Source organism: Neomonachus schauinslandi, chromosome 13, assembly GCF_002201575.2.
Source record: "Neomonachus schauinslandi chromosome 13, ASM220157v2, whole genome shotgun sequence".
In the NCBI taxonomy this organism is placed as follows: domain Eukaryota; kingdom Metazoa; phylum Chordata; class Mammalia; order Carnivora; family Phocidae; genus Neomonachus; species Neomonachus schauinslandi.
The window spans coordinates 25572019-25586684 of NC_058415.1; the positions used below are offsets into that span (position 1 = coordinate 25572019).

The 14666-nt window shown below is 43.8% G+C and overlaps 1 protein-coding gene across 5 annotated transcripts in view; it reads left to right on the forward strand.

Moving 5' to 3' along the window:
- The window catches only part of NTRK2 (neurotrophic receptor tyrosine kinase 2), a 321206-nt gene that overhangs the window by 43171 nt on the left and 263369 nt on the right, over positions 1 to 14666 (forward strand). For all 5 annotated transcript variants that reach the window (XM_021677950.2, XM_021677951.2, XM_044920358.1 and 2 more), the window contains exons 6-8: positions 2302 to 2438; positions 2959 to 3091; positions 5751 to 6056. In XM_021677950.2, coding sequence (XP_021533625.1) covers positions 2302 to 2438; positions 2959 to 3091; positions 5751 to 6056 — 576 coding nt within the window. The remainder of the gene's footprint in view (positions 1 to 2301; positions 2439 to 2958; positions 3092 to 5750; positions 6057 to 14666) is intronic.

Genomic DNA, 14666 nt, shown 5'->3' on the forward strand with positions numbered 1-14666 from the left:
CTGGAAAGTAGACAGACGAATAGAAACCGAGCTAATGGCTGAGAATGCTGATTACCAGGTTGGCAGAGGGCAAGGGCAAGAGGAAATTGGTTTGGGACACAGAGCTGTTACCAAGCCCAGGAAGAAGCAGGCGTGCAGACAACACCAAACCCAAGAGAGTGGGTCAAGTCCCTGATGGAGCAGTTAATCCCATTTTCATTCCATACATTCCAGGTGACTGCACCCCTCCCTCCTCAGCAGAAAACTGGAGGTTTATTCTCTAAAGAGGATCAAACCAATATTATGAGGAACTCCAGAAAGAGGTGAGGCTGTGAGAACCATAGAGAAAATGATGGATTTACATATGAATATCGGTATTTCCATCCTTCTTCTTCTTCTTCCGGGTAGGACACTGGAAGAGTATTATCTGAATAATCTGACCACACCCTGTCCCAAAATGATCTAATGATATCGGCAAAAGGCGGTATACAGGAAAAAGGCCAAGAATATTGCCCTACACCAAAAGCAACAGTTAAATGCACAATGCTTCTAGTACCTTGTTCTTAAAGATGTGTGGAACGGCCAACGATACCCACTCTTTGAGAAACGCTTACCAAAGCGTTTAGAGACAAATACCAAACAAACAAAAAGATGATGAAAAACAAGTTGCCAGAAACAGTGTTGATATGGAGAGAAGAAAAATGCAAAAGAAATGATTAACATCTCAAAGAGATCAGGAGATGTTGCACCCGGGAGACAAGAACAGGACACTATACAAATAGAAGACCGTTCAGGAACAAAAGAAGAGCCTTGGAAGCTAAAAACAGGACAGATTGAAAACCTGCGAGTATGAAACTCAGAGTCTTAGGGAGCATTTTTGAAACCCTGTGTAAGGTAGAACAAGGCTTCCTATGGGTTGCTGACGGAAGGGTTCTGAAGAGTCTTGCCGGCTACTGAAAGCCGGGTCTGGTTGGGAAGTCCTCTGTGGATGGTGGGGACACCATGAAACGAACGCTGGAGAAGTCTTGTTCCAGGCCGCTTTTGGTGATAAAGAAGAAAGGCTTTGTCAGTAGGACTGCATCGTAAGAGAGGGGTTTATACACAGTTATGTGGAGACAGTGGGTCAGAGAGCGCTAGGTGGGTGTTTTAATTGCAATGTAATGTGTACTGAAGATGAATTGCCTTCTCTGACCTCTGGCTTACTCCTGAGTTAATGAGGTGTTGTGGGTCCTTGGGACACAGCTGTCGGGGTAAATGCAGCTCCGGAGCAGAGTTTCTGATACCAAGTGAGGGACGAGCTTGACAGGCAGGACCTGACATATCGTTACGCTCTCTGGGATGCGCCTTCATGCAGAAAATAGTGTGAGTCCCATGTGATTTAAAGCAGTGTAAACACCCAATAGGTGTGATAGTTTAATGACGTGATAATGACATCAAAAAGCTCTTGAAATGTGGAAGTATAGATCCACATGACTTTTTTTTTTTATCATACTGGAAATTTTACAATAACCCATTTTTCCTATGATATTTAACTATGAGTTATATAGCTTTGGAACATTCTAATATTGTGATGGTCCAGCTTCATGTGTGAAGAATGCTTTAAAACTGCATTTTCTTGGGGTGCCTGGTTGGCTGAGTCGGTTAAGCATCCCACACTTGGTTTGAGCTCGGGTCATGATCTCCGGGTCTTAAGATCGAGCCCTGCGTTGGGCTCTGCACTGAGGGTGGAATGTGCTTAAGAGTCTCTCTCTCCCTCTCCCTCTGCCCCCCCCAAAACAAAAACAACCCAAAAAGCTACATTTTCTTCTGTAATCTATATCAAAATCTAGGTCTGGGGGTGGGGTTATATTTATGAGTTACTTAATGTAAAAAGAGAATTTATGCAAAAAATGTAGGTGCCTCTCACCTTTTTGTTTTTGACTATAAAAAATGAAGGGGACAATGGGGAAATCAACAAGGTAAGATGGTCTACAGAAACCTATTTATGTGGAAAAAAACTGGATTAGCAACTGTAGAACCCTGAGAGAGATAGAAGACCTAGTTTTATAAACTAGTTTTTTTTTAAAGTAAAAAGTTATTCTGCAATAATATTTCTAAGAAACATGCAAAATTTGTTTTCAAATCTTATAACCGCACATTTTTGGTTCACGTTAAATCTGTAAAGCTTACCAACCCAGCACTTTTTCAGATCAACATAAATCTGTCTCGGAAATTAAATCATTACTGATTCTAAAGCATGAAGAGTTTCCAATTTGTTGCGATTATTTTGATAATGAATTGAACTATTTGTATATGTCTCCACTTACTTTTCTTGTTCCACAGGTTTGCCATCAGCAAATTTGGCCGCACCCAACCTCACTGTGGAGGAGGGAAAGTCTATCACATTATCTTGTAGCGTTGCAGGCGATCCAGTTCCGAATTTGTACTGGGATGTCGGTAATCTGGTTTCCAAACATATGGTAAGGCTTTTGTTTGGCTCTGTGTTCCTAGAGAGACGAGAGTGTCCCAGAACTTGAGATTGTATTCATCTAGTGATGATCATTTAAAATTTTATAGGGTCATACAGAGACATTTATGATGAGTTTTTGATATACATTTACTTTCTATTCATTCTTGTAATTAACAAAGATGAATCCAGGTTTGCATTTTAGTTGTGTATATCCAATAGATTAGAGTCTCTGGGTGTCTAGTGAGCTTCTTGTGTCCTTGTGAGCAAGGCGAGGGATGCGCCTTATGGTCTTTTCCCTTGGAGAAACGTAGATAGGAATCCAAGGATTAAATCAACTTTGCTCATTAAACAGTTATATTCTAGAGAAATAGAATAGCTCTGGATTTACTCTTTTGCCTGGCCCCAGTTCAGGCCAGAAAACTTTATAATGGTATATATTTTTTTCTTGAGTTAGGGGGAGAAACCCCAAATCTTGTCACTTTGGGATCAGCCCTAATAAGGATTCTTTTTGTCTGTTAATTCATTTGTAGAATGAAACAAGCCACACACAGGGCTCCTTAAGGATAACTAACATTTCATCTGATGACAGTGGAAAGCAAATCTCCTGTGTGGCAGAAAATCTTGTAGGAGAAGACCAAGATTCTGTGAACCTCACTGTACATTGTACGTAATCAGACGGGCATATGTTTCTAATAGCGAATGATTGTGGACACACGTGCATTTGTCATTGTGGCCCTCTGGGTGCCGCTTAAGTGTGTCAAGAAAAAAAAGTGTGTGCAGTGTTATGTGTATATTTTTTAAAGAAATAATCAGTGTTCTATTTCTGCGAATCTCTCTTACACATGCATGTCTTTCTTTTAAGCTTTTTGATCTTAAGCTTGTCCTCTTGTGCCTTCCGCTGTCTTTTTTTTTTTTTTTTTTTTGAGAGAACCTATTTTGAGCTGGTTATCCTCCTCTTGTTAATCAGTTTTCGTTTAAATTCTGATAAACCAGTTTCTAAAATCTTTTTCTCTATAAAAGCACTATGAAGATTTAAAGTTATGTCACCTAAAGTACCGGGCTGGCTCTTCACAAACACCCAAGTGTACCATCGATGCAATAAAACCTCATTAGCTTGACATCAGGTTTCTGTGGGAAGGTTGGTGGAGTACTACTTAAATGATCGAAAATTATGATCACCTGCAGAAAACTTTTATTATAATCGGTTTAAATTTCTGTATGTATTGAAGTGAAGATGCAGGCTATTAAAGCTTCCTAAGCATATGTGCATTATTTTCCAGTATTATAAATAACAACACATATCTTAACATTCCAGCTTGTAGTGTTCTGTGCAAACACGTATTCAGTAAAAATCCCATATACTTTGCACATCGTTCCAAATTCCGAGCTGGTATGGTATAAATTAATGAGGTTTTACTGTGTCTGGGTCAGGATGTGGGTGAGAAAACCACAAGCGGACACGTGTGTATGTATGAATACACATCACACACATGTAGACATGGTGTCGATATGCTGGTTAGTGTTCACCTGCGGCACACATTCCGTATGCGATTGTCGGGGTGCATGACTGCAGAGTCACCAACTGTAATCCTTTGTCACTGTCAGCACTACCTCTGTGCCCAGTAGGTACTGCACTTAAAATTTCTCATCATTTCGAGCCACCCAGAAGCCTGAAATCAATGTTATCCCCAAACACATGCAACCAGCTTCCAACTTTATGTCCTTAAGTCAACACATCACCAAAAGCTCTTCTGAGCATGGTGGAAGGATTAAGTGAGTCCTGGGCATGGGGGCCTGGGCTGGTGGGAGGAAGGTAAGTTTTGTCCCTACCCCACTGGGGTCCTTGTATTTGTAACACAGACCTATAAATCAGGATGCTCAAATTCAAAATCTTCTCACTTAGTATCTATGGTGGCCGCCATGGTCTGAAGAATTGACCTTGTCTATCAAAATCTAGATAAAGAATAAAAGGAATAAATGGTAAAGAGTTTTAACAACTGAGATAGCTTTGGTAGTGACTCCGGCCAAAGTGTGTTTGTTAGCAGGCTGTAATTCTCCCCCCCGCCGCAACTTTGTGTGATGAACACGTATAACAGGAAGCAGGGTCAGGCAGTAAAGGCTTCTGGATTAAGCATCAGGAGACCTGGATCCCTGTTCCAGATCTGCCTCGCTCGCTAAATTTGACCAAGTCATTTAACCTCACTGGACTTGGATTTCTTGACCCGAGAAACAATGCTATTAGGTCTCTGGGGAATTTTCCAGTCCTCGATTGTATCGTTATCAAAGTCAGACCACATTAAAATAAACAATTATGAGGGACTTTAAATACCTTCCCTCAGGATAAGTACTCTGTTTAAAAATGCTATTTAAATGTTTGTTTCCCCAAAGCATAAAGTGCTTTATTTTTAAAGTTTAAGTAATCTCTAGTTTGTTTGTCTAGGTTTGGATAGAAGCCCAGACATTTAAAAAGGATCAAAACATTGGCTTCTGAAATCTAGCAAAAATGGAGTGTGCTGTAATGAAACGTGATGCTTTTTTTTTCGTTGTTGTTGTTTAGGGACTTATTTATTTGAGAGACAGAGAAGAGTGAGCAGGGGGAGGGGCAGAGGGAGAGAGAGAGAATCTTCAGCAGACTCCCTGCTGAGCGCAGAGCCCGATGCAGGGCTCAATCTCACAACTCTGAGATCATGACCTGAGAGCCACCCATGTGGCTTTTAAATGTGATGCTTTTAAAGAGCATTTACTATTGGCAATCGGCGAAAAGTACCAATTGATCATACTTTAAAATAATCAATCCTCATTGGTAGGAGCATTCACGGCCTTGGTCATTTTGATCTGTTTTAGATAAGTGATGTGAGATCCAGGCTTCCAGCAAGATTTCCAAAGTCACTTTTGTCAATATTTGTGTTGTTTAATGAAGGACCATAAATTAAAAACAGTGGCCCTCAGCATTTTGGTGACGAATCTACATAATATCAAGGCGTATTTGTTCGAAACCAAAGTTGACTTCAAATGAACCCTTTCTGCTGTCAGAAATCTCTGCAATCTATTTGGAGCTGGTTCTCACACTGAATAGATTTGAAAAATGACTATGATTCATGGGTCTTAAGTATAGGGAAAGGAGTCTCTTTGAAACTCTCTGTAGGGAGTTCAATCAGCCTTGATGATGATTCAAAATATTGATGGATTCCAGAGTTGCTGGTCCTGTATTTTCTTAACCAAATGGTTGTTGAATAAAATTCCCTATTGATGACACAGAAATCTGGAGATGGGGAGAATTCTGAGCGTTCTGGTGCTATTAACTCTCTCTTTTTCAATTTAGTTGCTCCAACTATCACATTTCTCGAATCTCCAACCTCAGACCACCACTGGTGCATTCCATTCACTGTGAAAGGCAACCCCAAACCAGCGCTTCAGTGGTTCTATAACGGGGCCATATTGAATGAGTCCAAATACATCTGTACTAAAATCCATGTTACCAATCACACGGAGTACCATGGCTGCCTCCAGCTGGATAATCCCACTCACATGAACAATGGGGACTACAAGTTAGTAGCCAAGAATGAGTATGGGAAGGATGAGAAACAGATTTCTGCTCACTTCATGGGCTGGCCTGGAATCGATGATGGTGAGTACCTGATGCTTTTGCATTTGGGGAGAGGATAGGACATATCACTCAACTGTTGACAAAATGGTGCCTACAATAAACCACCCCCAGACCCAGTGGCTTAAAACACCATTATTTAGTCTTGCTTATGGGTCAGCTGGGCAATTTTGTTCCGTGTGTCTTTATTCTGGGGTACAAGTGAAGAAGCAGCAGCTACATAGGAGACTGCTTCTTAGTAGCAACTGTAGATGGCAAGAGGGCAACTAGAAATAGGCTCAGCTTCTCAGGGAATAGCTTCAGTAGTGGTACATGGTCTCTGAAGGCTACATAGTGCTGACCAATGGAAGCCACAGGGCCAAAGCCAAGTCCAAGGGCAGGGACTCCTGCTCCCAAGGAGGTGGGTTTTTTTTTTAATTTTTTATTGTTATGTTAATCACCATACATTACATCGTTAGTTTTTGATGTAGTGTTCCATGATTCATTGTTCGCGTATAACACCCAGTGCTCCATGCAGAACGTGCCCTCCTTAATACCCATCACCAGGCTAACCCATCCCCCCACTCCTCTCCCCTCTAGAACCCTCAGTTTGTTTCTCAGAGTCCATCGTCTCTCATGGTTCGTCTCCCCCTCCGATTTCCCCCCCTTCGTTCTTTCCCTCCTGCTATCTGGGGGGGATGAATCATTTTAAACAATAGTCTGATGCACGCATTATTTTTATCTCAAGTGTTAAATGATGTTTTGTACCCATAATGGCAAAACCCATGCAAAACTGTGGGCAAGTGAACAGTATTTGGTCGGCTCATGAACTAGTGAAGATGTGTTTCCTAGCCCTTATCCATTTGGAATTCAGAATCCTGCCCTCCCACCATGGATGAGACAGCAGGGTCCTGGAATGTGTGGTTTGCCCAAGTAGAGTGCAGGCATTCTTCTGTCGGATCCTGAGTTGTCTTTCTAGGAGTGGTAACTGTTCCCCTCTGAACGACGGTTTGGACTGGGCAAAGGATGGCCGTCAGGAGTCCATTTTGTGGCCAGCAGGAGAATTCCAGTGCGAACCCCAGTAATGGCAGGGACAGCTGTCATGTCTTTATCTGCCTCAGATAAGTGCTGTTCGGCAGAGTATTCTTACTTGCTGGATCTTGTTGCCCAGATACCTGATAACGTGGTGGAGGCTGAGGCCTGTTGGGACGTTGGGACCTGGACATGAGTAGAACTCGCTGTAATAGCTCTGAGTTAATCACAGCCACACAAAGATGGCTTGGCAGAAGAAAGGGAAGACGGAAACTCAGAGGCCTGGGCAGCGTGAACTTGGGGGCAGCCCCGTGGACAGAGATGACGCTTGTGAAGCCCCCTTCAGCCAATAGTGGGAGTGCAGTCGTTCCGTTACACAATAAACCTCTCCATGACCCTGGTATTTATTAAATAGCTTTTTAAATGCACAAGCTTCCTTAGCATGTTCAAAGCGTTATTTGAATTATGTGAGTTGATTTACAAACAGCCTTTCAGGAGCACATAAAACAAGCTATGTTTGGACACCTTACCCAGGCTACCCCTGGCAGTTGTCTGTTCCATTAAATCTTCCTCTTCATTGAGAGTTTAGCTGCTTGGCTCCATTTGCTGTAGTAAATCTCTAGATTACTGTGTCTCCTCCTGCACGTTTGGGGGGGGGGGGGGGGGTACAGCCTTAGCGTTAAATCCAGACTCTGCCTGGGGACAACAACTTTATGGATGTTTTTAAGTAAACGTCTTATCTGTGAAATATTTTAGACGTACGCGAGAGTTGCAAAGACAACATGGGGTCCCCAGACACCCCTCAGCCGGTTGTCAGTCTTGGGAACGTCTCGCATTACTGCGGTTGCCTTTGTCAAAGGGAAGAAACTGACATTGGCACATTACTATTAACTAAACTTCAGACTTTATTTGAATTTTGTCAGCAGCTACCTTTTGAAACCGTTGGGGGTGAACTTGATTCAGGGTGAGGGTCTGGCATCCGAAAGTTTTAGAAGTGGTCTGTGTGCTTTGATCGATGCTCGGTCCTGCCAGGGTAAAGCCGCTGGCTTCTATTTAACACAGGGGGTCGATGTATTTTCTTTTGAACATTTCTGTGTGATGCCAATATTTGGTAGAGCTCAGCTCCTCTTATCCACGTGGCCTCATTTTTATCGATTGCTTTTGTTAGTTTTAACTTAGCTAATGATAGGAAAGAAAGAATTGATTTCTGGTGTAAGGATCCCTTGGAGTCACTCACATATTCCCTTTAAAGGAAATAATCATCTCTCAAAAATAAAAGTCAAGGTTAATTTTATAAAGACGTCTGTTCTTTCCTTCTTCTTGTTCATTGGTTTTTATCAAGTCTTTGAGATATAAATATCTCCTTTTAGAAAGGACGATTTTTTTCCCCTTTAAGTATTTACTCAAGGACCAGCTATCAGGCAGTAATAAATGAAAGTGGAAATAAAAGAGACTCGGCCCAGGGTGATAGTGGATAAAAATGGCCCTCGTGGGCCATAAACCAGTGTGACCAATTAGAGATTGACCTCACTTGGCTTGTGTGATAGAATCTTTGGTATTTATGAGATTTGTAGCCATAGCATTACAGATAATGGCCTTTTAAAGAATTGTTTCCTTTCCCTCTTACCCTCCTTTAAAACTAAAGAAAAATAAACAAATAGCAAATATATATATATTTCCCTGCTGGTCTAAAGTTTACAAGTTTAGGATGACAGGTCAAATGTGGGTTTATATTCCTTCAGTATTTCTGTTGTTGTCACATAGTAACTGGAAAGAAGTTTAGCTCTTAAAATCTTTTTGATAAGATGTTTCAGCTACTTATTTTTTGATGAGGTGCTTTTTTTGTTTTGTTTTGTTTTTGTTTTGTTTTGTTTTGTTTTTGGATTGCAAGTTTCCTGGCTTGTGAGGAAGCAGGCAGCCTGGGATGGGTGAAGTGGGTTGCTTTTCCATATGCGGCCAGGAGAATTAAAACGGCGGCTCTGATGTCCTCAGAGCGTGCCTTGCTCCTTCAGCTCAGAACTGAGATTTTTATGGGATAGTCACCTCGTGTAGGAATTCACTGTCTGTTTGTAGATAGAAAATGAAGTGTGCTGAAGGAAATGAAAACAGAAATAAAAACAGAGAAACAGAAAGTCCCTCAAACAAAAGTTGGTGAGCTTTCTGGTGAAGGAGATGGACTGGTTGAATGTAGTGATAGCCCTGATGATTTTTCATACCGCATGGTAGGGAAGACACTCTGCTGCTTTCTGCTTAGAGCAGAGAGACCTGGGGCCAGCACCAGCCAGGTGGAAGAGGGTACCATCCACAGGGTGTGAGTATGTGAAGCCATGGTAGAGATCCCCGTACAGCGTCTCTCCAGAGTGCCGGGACCTCGCAGACTCTGACACCAGACCCAGCCAGGGTGCTAATGAGGACGGACAGGTGTGATCAGACCTTTCGATGTCAGCAGGGCCCCAGACACCAAGCCAGTGCCTTCCCATCTGTTCATCACGGGCAGCCTGGCTAGTGACCAAGAACGGGAGGGGAGACTTTCCCAAACTCCAGACACCAGATTGATCATTTTGGATCCCATGTTTAGAACTGAACTCGGCTCTGGTCAGTTTTGGGTCACATTTAAAGCACAAAACTCAACTTTTAGCTTCCAAATGAAATTTAGAGAACTGTAGCGTTTATCTTTCCAGCACCCTGAGGAGTGCAGGTTGTAACAATCAAACTAATTTTATTTCGTTGCTGTTTTCCATTGTCCCTGGAACATTTATTCATTAGGAATAATCTTCTCTGGCTCCTGAATGCTAGTGCCCTGCTCCTTGTCTCCTTGTTGTGCATTAGAATCAACTGGGGAGTTTTAATTGTTATTTCATTAGTTAGCACACATTTCTAGGGCCCACCTCTAGCAACTCTGATTCGGTAGCTCCCGGATGAGGCTTAGGCTTCGGAATTTTCTATTTTTAAGATCCCTGGTGACTCTAGTGTGCGCCCAAAGGTGAGCATCCCCAGTCTGGATGAGACCTCTGACCCAAGCAAGACTTTTCTGCTCCTTGTTGAGTAACAGACAATCCTTTGGTCACGTTAGGTTGCAAACAAAAATCTCAATGGAAAAATAGCGTGTCTTGTCTGAGTTAGAAATCAAAACTCTGGACTTCATTTAAGGGCCGGTTTCCTCTCCTCTGCTGGTCATGGCTGGCAGGATGGGGGTGGGGACCGGAGCTGGATAAGGAGAGTTTGGGCCCTCTGTTGCCCAAGTAGAAGGGAGAGGCCCAGGCAGATGTGCTCACTGGTGACTTTGTCTCTTGGGACCTGGGTGTGTTCAGTGCTGATTTGCAGACCTTCCTCCTGGATAGCTTTATGGGATCTTGGCAGTTCCTGTCTCCGTGGGCCCCTTTCCTGCAGTTCCACGACAGCGAGCAAACGGGTCTCCATTGCAACTGGTGAAAGCATCTCCTTCCTCAGCACCCAGGAATGTGGCTTGTGTTGCCGAGGTCCCTCTGCCCCTCCAAGGGGCTGTGGTCAGGACAGACTTTCTCTCAGGCTGCCTCCGTCGGGCCCACAGGGAGCCCTTGTGGTCCCTCATCCTGACACCTCTGGGCTTACGGGTTGAACTCAAATGCCACCTGCGTCCCGCCACCACAGTTTGCTTTAGGCTTCTCTGGCCAGAGGCAGGCACTTGTCCTCAGAGCCTTCTGCCGGCGGCGAACTCAGTCTGGGTTCTCAGTGCTGCCATGGAGGCCCCATGGCTACATAGAAACTTCCATAGAAGTCCCATATAAGCACCTTCTGTCTTCTTTGGGACCTCTGGAAGTCTCAGTGTGAAGCCAAGGTTTCAAAGGACATGGATCCAGCTCTAGCCTCAGCGGGCACTGAGAGTATAATCACCAACGTACCCATTCCTCACCTCCCTTTGTGGCCATGAGGGAGGAACTTTCTGCTCAGAACTGCTTTTCTGTGGGCACTGCTTTGTCCTCCTTATCCAGAGGCTCGGGCACACCCAGAGAAGACCTCAGGACTCTTGACTACATGAACTTTCTAGACTTGGGGCTCTAAGGAGAAAACTAAGTCACAGTTGGGTTCCTGGAGAGGGTGGGTAAACCTAAGCTCCTTCTGGTGTCCAAGCTCCTTCCCCTCCCCTCCTCATTCAGAATGGGCTCAAACATATGCCACTGGGGACAAAACATCTCCCGCCCTTACCCCTAACCTTTGTCACGGTCACTGCTGGAGAGTACTCATACCCCCTCAGGACTTGGGTATTTTTAGGTTTGCTCTATGTTTCATTGTAAAGTTGCCATCCTCTATGCCCATTGAGGTTTCGACTTTGGTCAGAGTTCTCATGGACTTATAAATTAGGGCTTCTCAAACTGTAATGAGTGTAACTCTCCTGGAGATCCTGCTAAAACTCCAGTTCTGATGCCATGGATTTGGGGAAGGGTCTCAGATGCCGCGTTTCTGACCAGCTCCCAGCTCCCAGCTGAAGCTGCAGGTCCCAGACCACACTTTGAGTAGTGAGGATAGTTCCCTTCTGCCCTGCAGAACCTGGGGGAAGCCACTGGAAGAACAACGCGGGCATCTGCCAAGATGGCCGCACTGACTCCTTGCGGATATCGACGAGTAACAATGACAAAAATGCAGAATAGCTTGTGCACAGAGATGCACTCTAATTGGGTTTGGCAAAAAGTAGGATGGATTCAATGTGTGGCTTAAGGAGGCTTAGGGAGAGTAGATAAAGTAGAGCCCTGGTAGAGCACACACATAGGAAGCATGGGGCTCTCTGGGGAGGCTCCAAAAATTCTGCTTAGAGGCCAGAAATAAGACTTACCTGAGATGACAGTGATCCACTAGGTGGCTGTCATTGGCTTTCAGTCCTATGTCCAGAAAAGCCCTCTTGTGAACTCAGATGTGTGCGTGGAGACTGAGTGGAGGTTAGAAGTGGTGAGCATGTCTTTTCAAGCAGAATGGTAAGCAGAAATTAATGACAGACATTACTTGTGAGTGTAATCAGGAAGAAACCCAGGGCCTTTGCTAGAATCTTCGGATCAGATAGCATGAGTTTCAAGAATTTTCAACGTCAAGAATTTCTATAATCGTGAACATGCTAATAGTTTAAGAGTAGGTTCTTTTATTGAAATCTCACCCAAGTGATTAACACTTCAGCCTTGCCACGAACCTAGCCGGAGCACTGGGTGATAAAATACCCATGCTCTAAAACTTCCCATTCTTCAGGCAGTACATGAAGAGTCTCTCTATGGCCCACTCATTCAGGAAGAATGTCACAGCTCAAGAATGCTCATTCACACAAGCAGTGGGAGTTAGTGACTTATGCTTCCTAATTCGGGAGCATTTGTCTCCTATGCAAAATGTGCGTTGGGAACAAACTATAAATATTGGAAGAGTTTTCCCCACAGCTTCTCATTCGTGCTGTTTTATCAAAAGATTCATGACGTCTGGATGAACTAGAGCTCTCTGCAGCACTTAGAATTGCCCTCAAACTGGCAGATTTAGATTTGGTGTACTTGGGCCAAAGAATGTAGGGAGAGGAAATTTCTCCAAATGTTACACATTAAGAAAATATAAAGCCCCCCACGACTTGGCTCCTTGGCCGTTTGTCAGGACGTGTTTCTTGTCCTGGGAGTGAAAGGAAAGAAACCTTGACCTGCTTTTCTGCCTTAAATAACCGAGAAGAGTATAGGTTTGGCTATAGGCTCATAATAATCATGATAATTAAGATTTATACTTAAATAGTTCTTTATGTCTCAGGAGTACTCATGTTAATTAATTATGCTTCCCGAAGCTCCTGATGAGTTGCCAATGCTATTATCCTCTCCTGAGGTATGGAACATTCCTTTGTCACAGGAAAGATGAAGAGCCCCCCACCAGACCCCCCATGCTGCATAGCATGTTAGTGGTTCAGCCACAGATGAAACCCAGACATCTGAAGCCCCAATGTGTTGGGGCCCTGAGTTCAGCCTGCCATTTAGAAAAGGAAGAGGAGAGGATCTGGAAATCAGAAGGAGGGACTGCCATGAGTTAGACAGCAGTGTTGACAAACCAAGGGCAGTTGATTTGAAAAGAATGGATCTTCTGCGGTTTCTTTATCATACGGAATTCTTTGAAATATTTTTCACGATCACACTAAACGGAGTCTGGAAATAGAATTGAGAGAGAAGTCTTTTTTTTTTTTTTTTTAGGGCATTAGAGAGAGACTAAAAGCTGAAAGGAAGGAAGCAGATGTGTCTTCTGGCCTTCGCCATCATTTTTATCCATGCAGCAGGATGGAAAGGGAACCCTCCCACCTTCCCACAGGTTTTCTTTATCCCTTAACTGTAGAGTCTTACAGTTAAAACGTCATGGAGTTTTACTCATGAAGACTTGGGCAGAGTCAGAAGATTTACTCATGAGCTGTAACAGCTTAGAATAGAGAAGCTGGAGTCGTCCCTTTAAAGGCATTTAGCATGGAGATCAGAGGACAGTGAAGTGCTTTGGTCTGATACGTTGGGGAGAAAGGACTTTATGATCGACGTTTAGCAACCTGAATGCCTGAAGGTCTGTCTTTTGGAGGTGCAGACGTCCCGTGAGTAATCCGGAGCCTTGTCAGGAGCGCGTGGGTGGCCATGTACGGTGTGCGCTGTTTCCACGGGGAGTGTGTCCGGCTGCATTCTGCACCTGTTAGTCCTGGTCCCCAAATTCCTGACAACATGCCCGAGGTCCAGAACAGTGTAGCACCTGCCAACGCTCAACGCAGTCTTCAGAAAACAGAGTTGGAACATGAGACAAGCAACAATTTGTGCTTGGCAGGCACCTTCCTTGGGTTGGGGAGGAGCTGCTGCTTCTGGACTGGAGCGAGCTGGGGGGGTCGGGTGCTGCTTATTTGGAATGGAGTGGGGTTGACGGAGTTCCCGGGTTTTCAGATTTTCTTCCGGAAATTTCCATATTTTATTCCATTGGTTTTCAACATGAAGCTTTAGGGTTTGATACCACCTCCCGCTGCCTAAATCTGAGATTTCTTGCTTGGTGAGCTACTGGGATGGTATTCAAGAAAGCACAGCTCTGCTCACATCCCCCTTACAAGCGCATCGCTCCTTTATCTTTCATTCATTCTCTTTTTGTTGGCTTTTCCCCTCATAGTCAGTGTTTGTCTCTCCTCGCCCACCTTTTCGTCCTGAATATCTCAAGCAGGCGTTTCTCCCTGTAGCAAATAATGATATATAATGAACATATTTAAACTAAGTGAAAGGAACCAGTTAGAAATTAGACTTAAGAATGACAGGATATCTTCACAATATGACCATTACCAGAGGTCTGAAAAGGAAGGGGTGACTTTGTCTCCTGTCTGCATTTAACATGATGTTAATAACTACCTTACTGTTGGAGTATAAACACACGGGAGGTTAGCTTGACCGAGAAGTTGCTAGAAGCAAAATACCATCTGTGTTCGATGAGCTGGGCTTAGCTGGAGTACTGTGACCCTTGTTTGTCATAAACTCTAGGTCTGTGTGTCCTCCCATGAGGCGTTTCTTTTTTTTTTTTTTTTAAAGATTTTATTTATTTATTTGACAGAGAGAGAGATAGCGAGAGCAGGAACACAAGCAGGGGGAGTGGGAGAGGGAGAAGCAGGCTTCCCGCCAAGCAAGG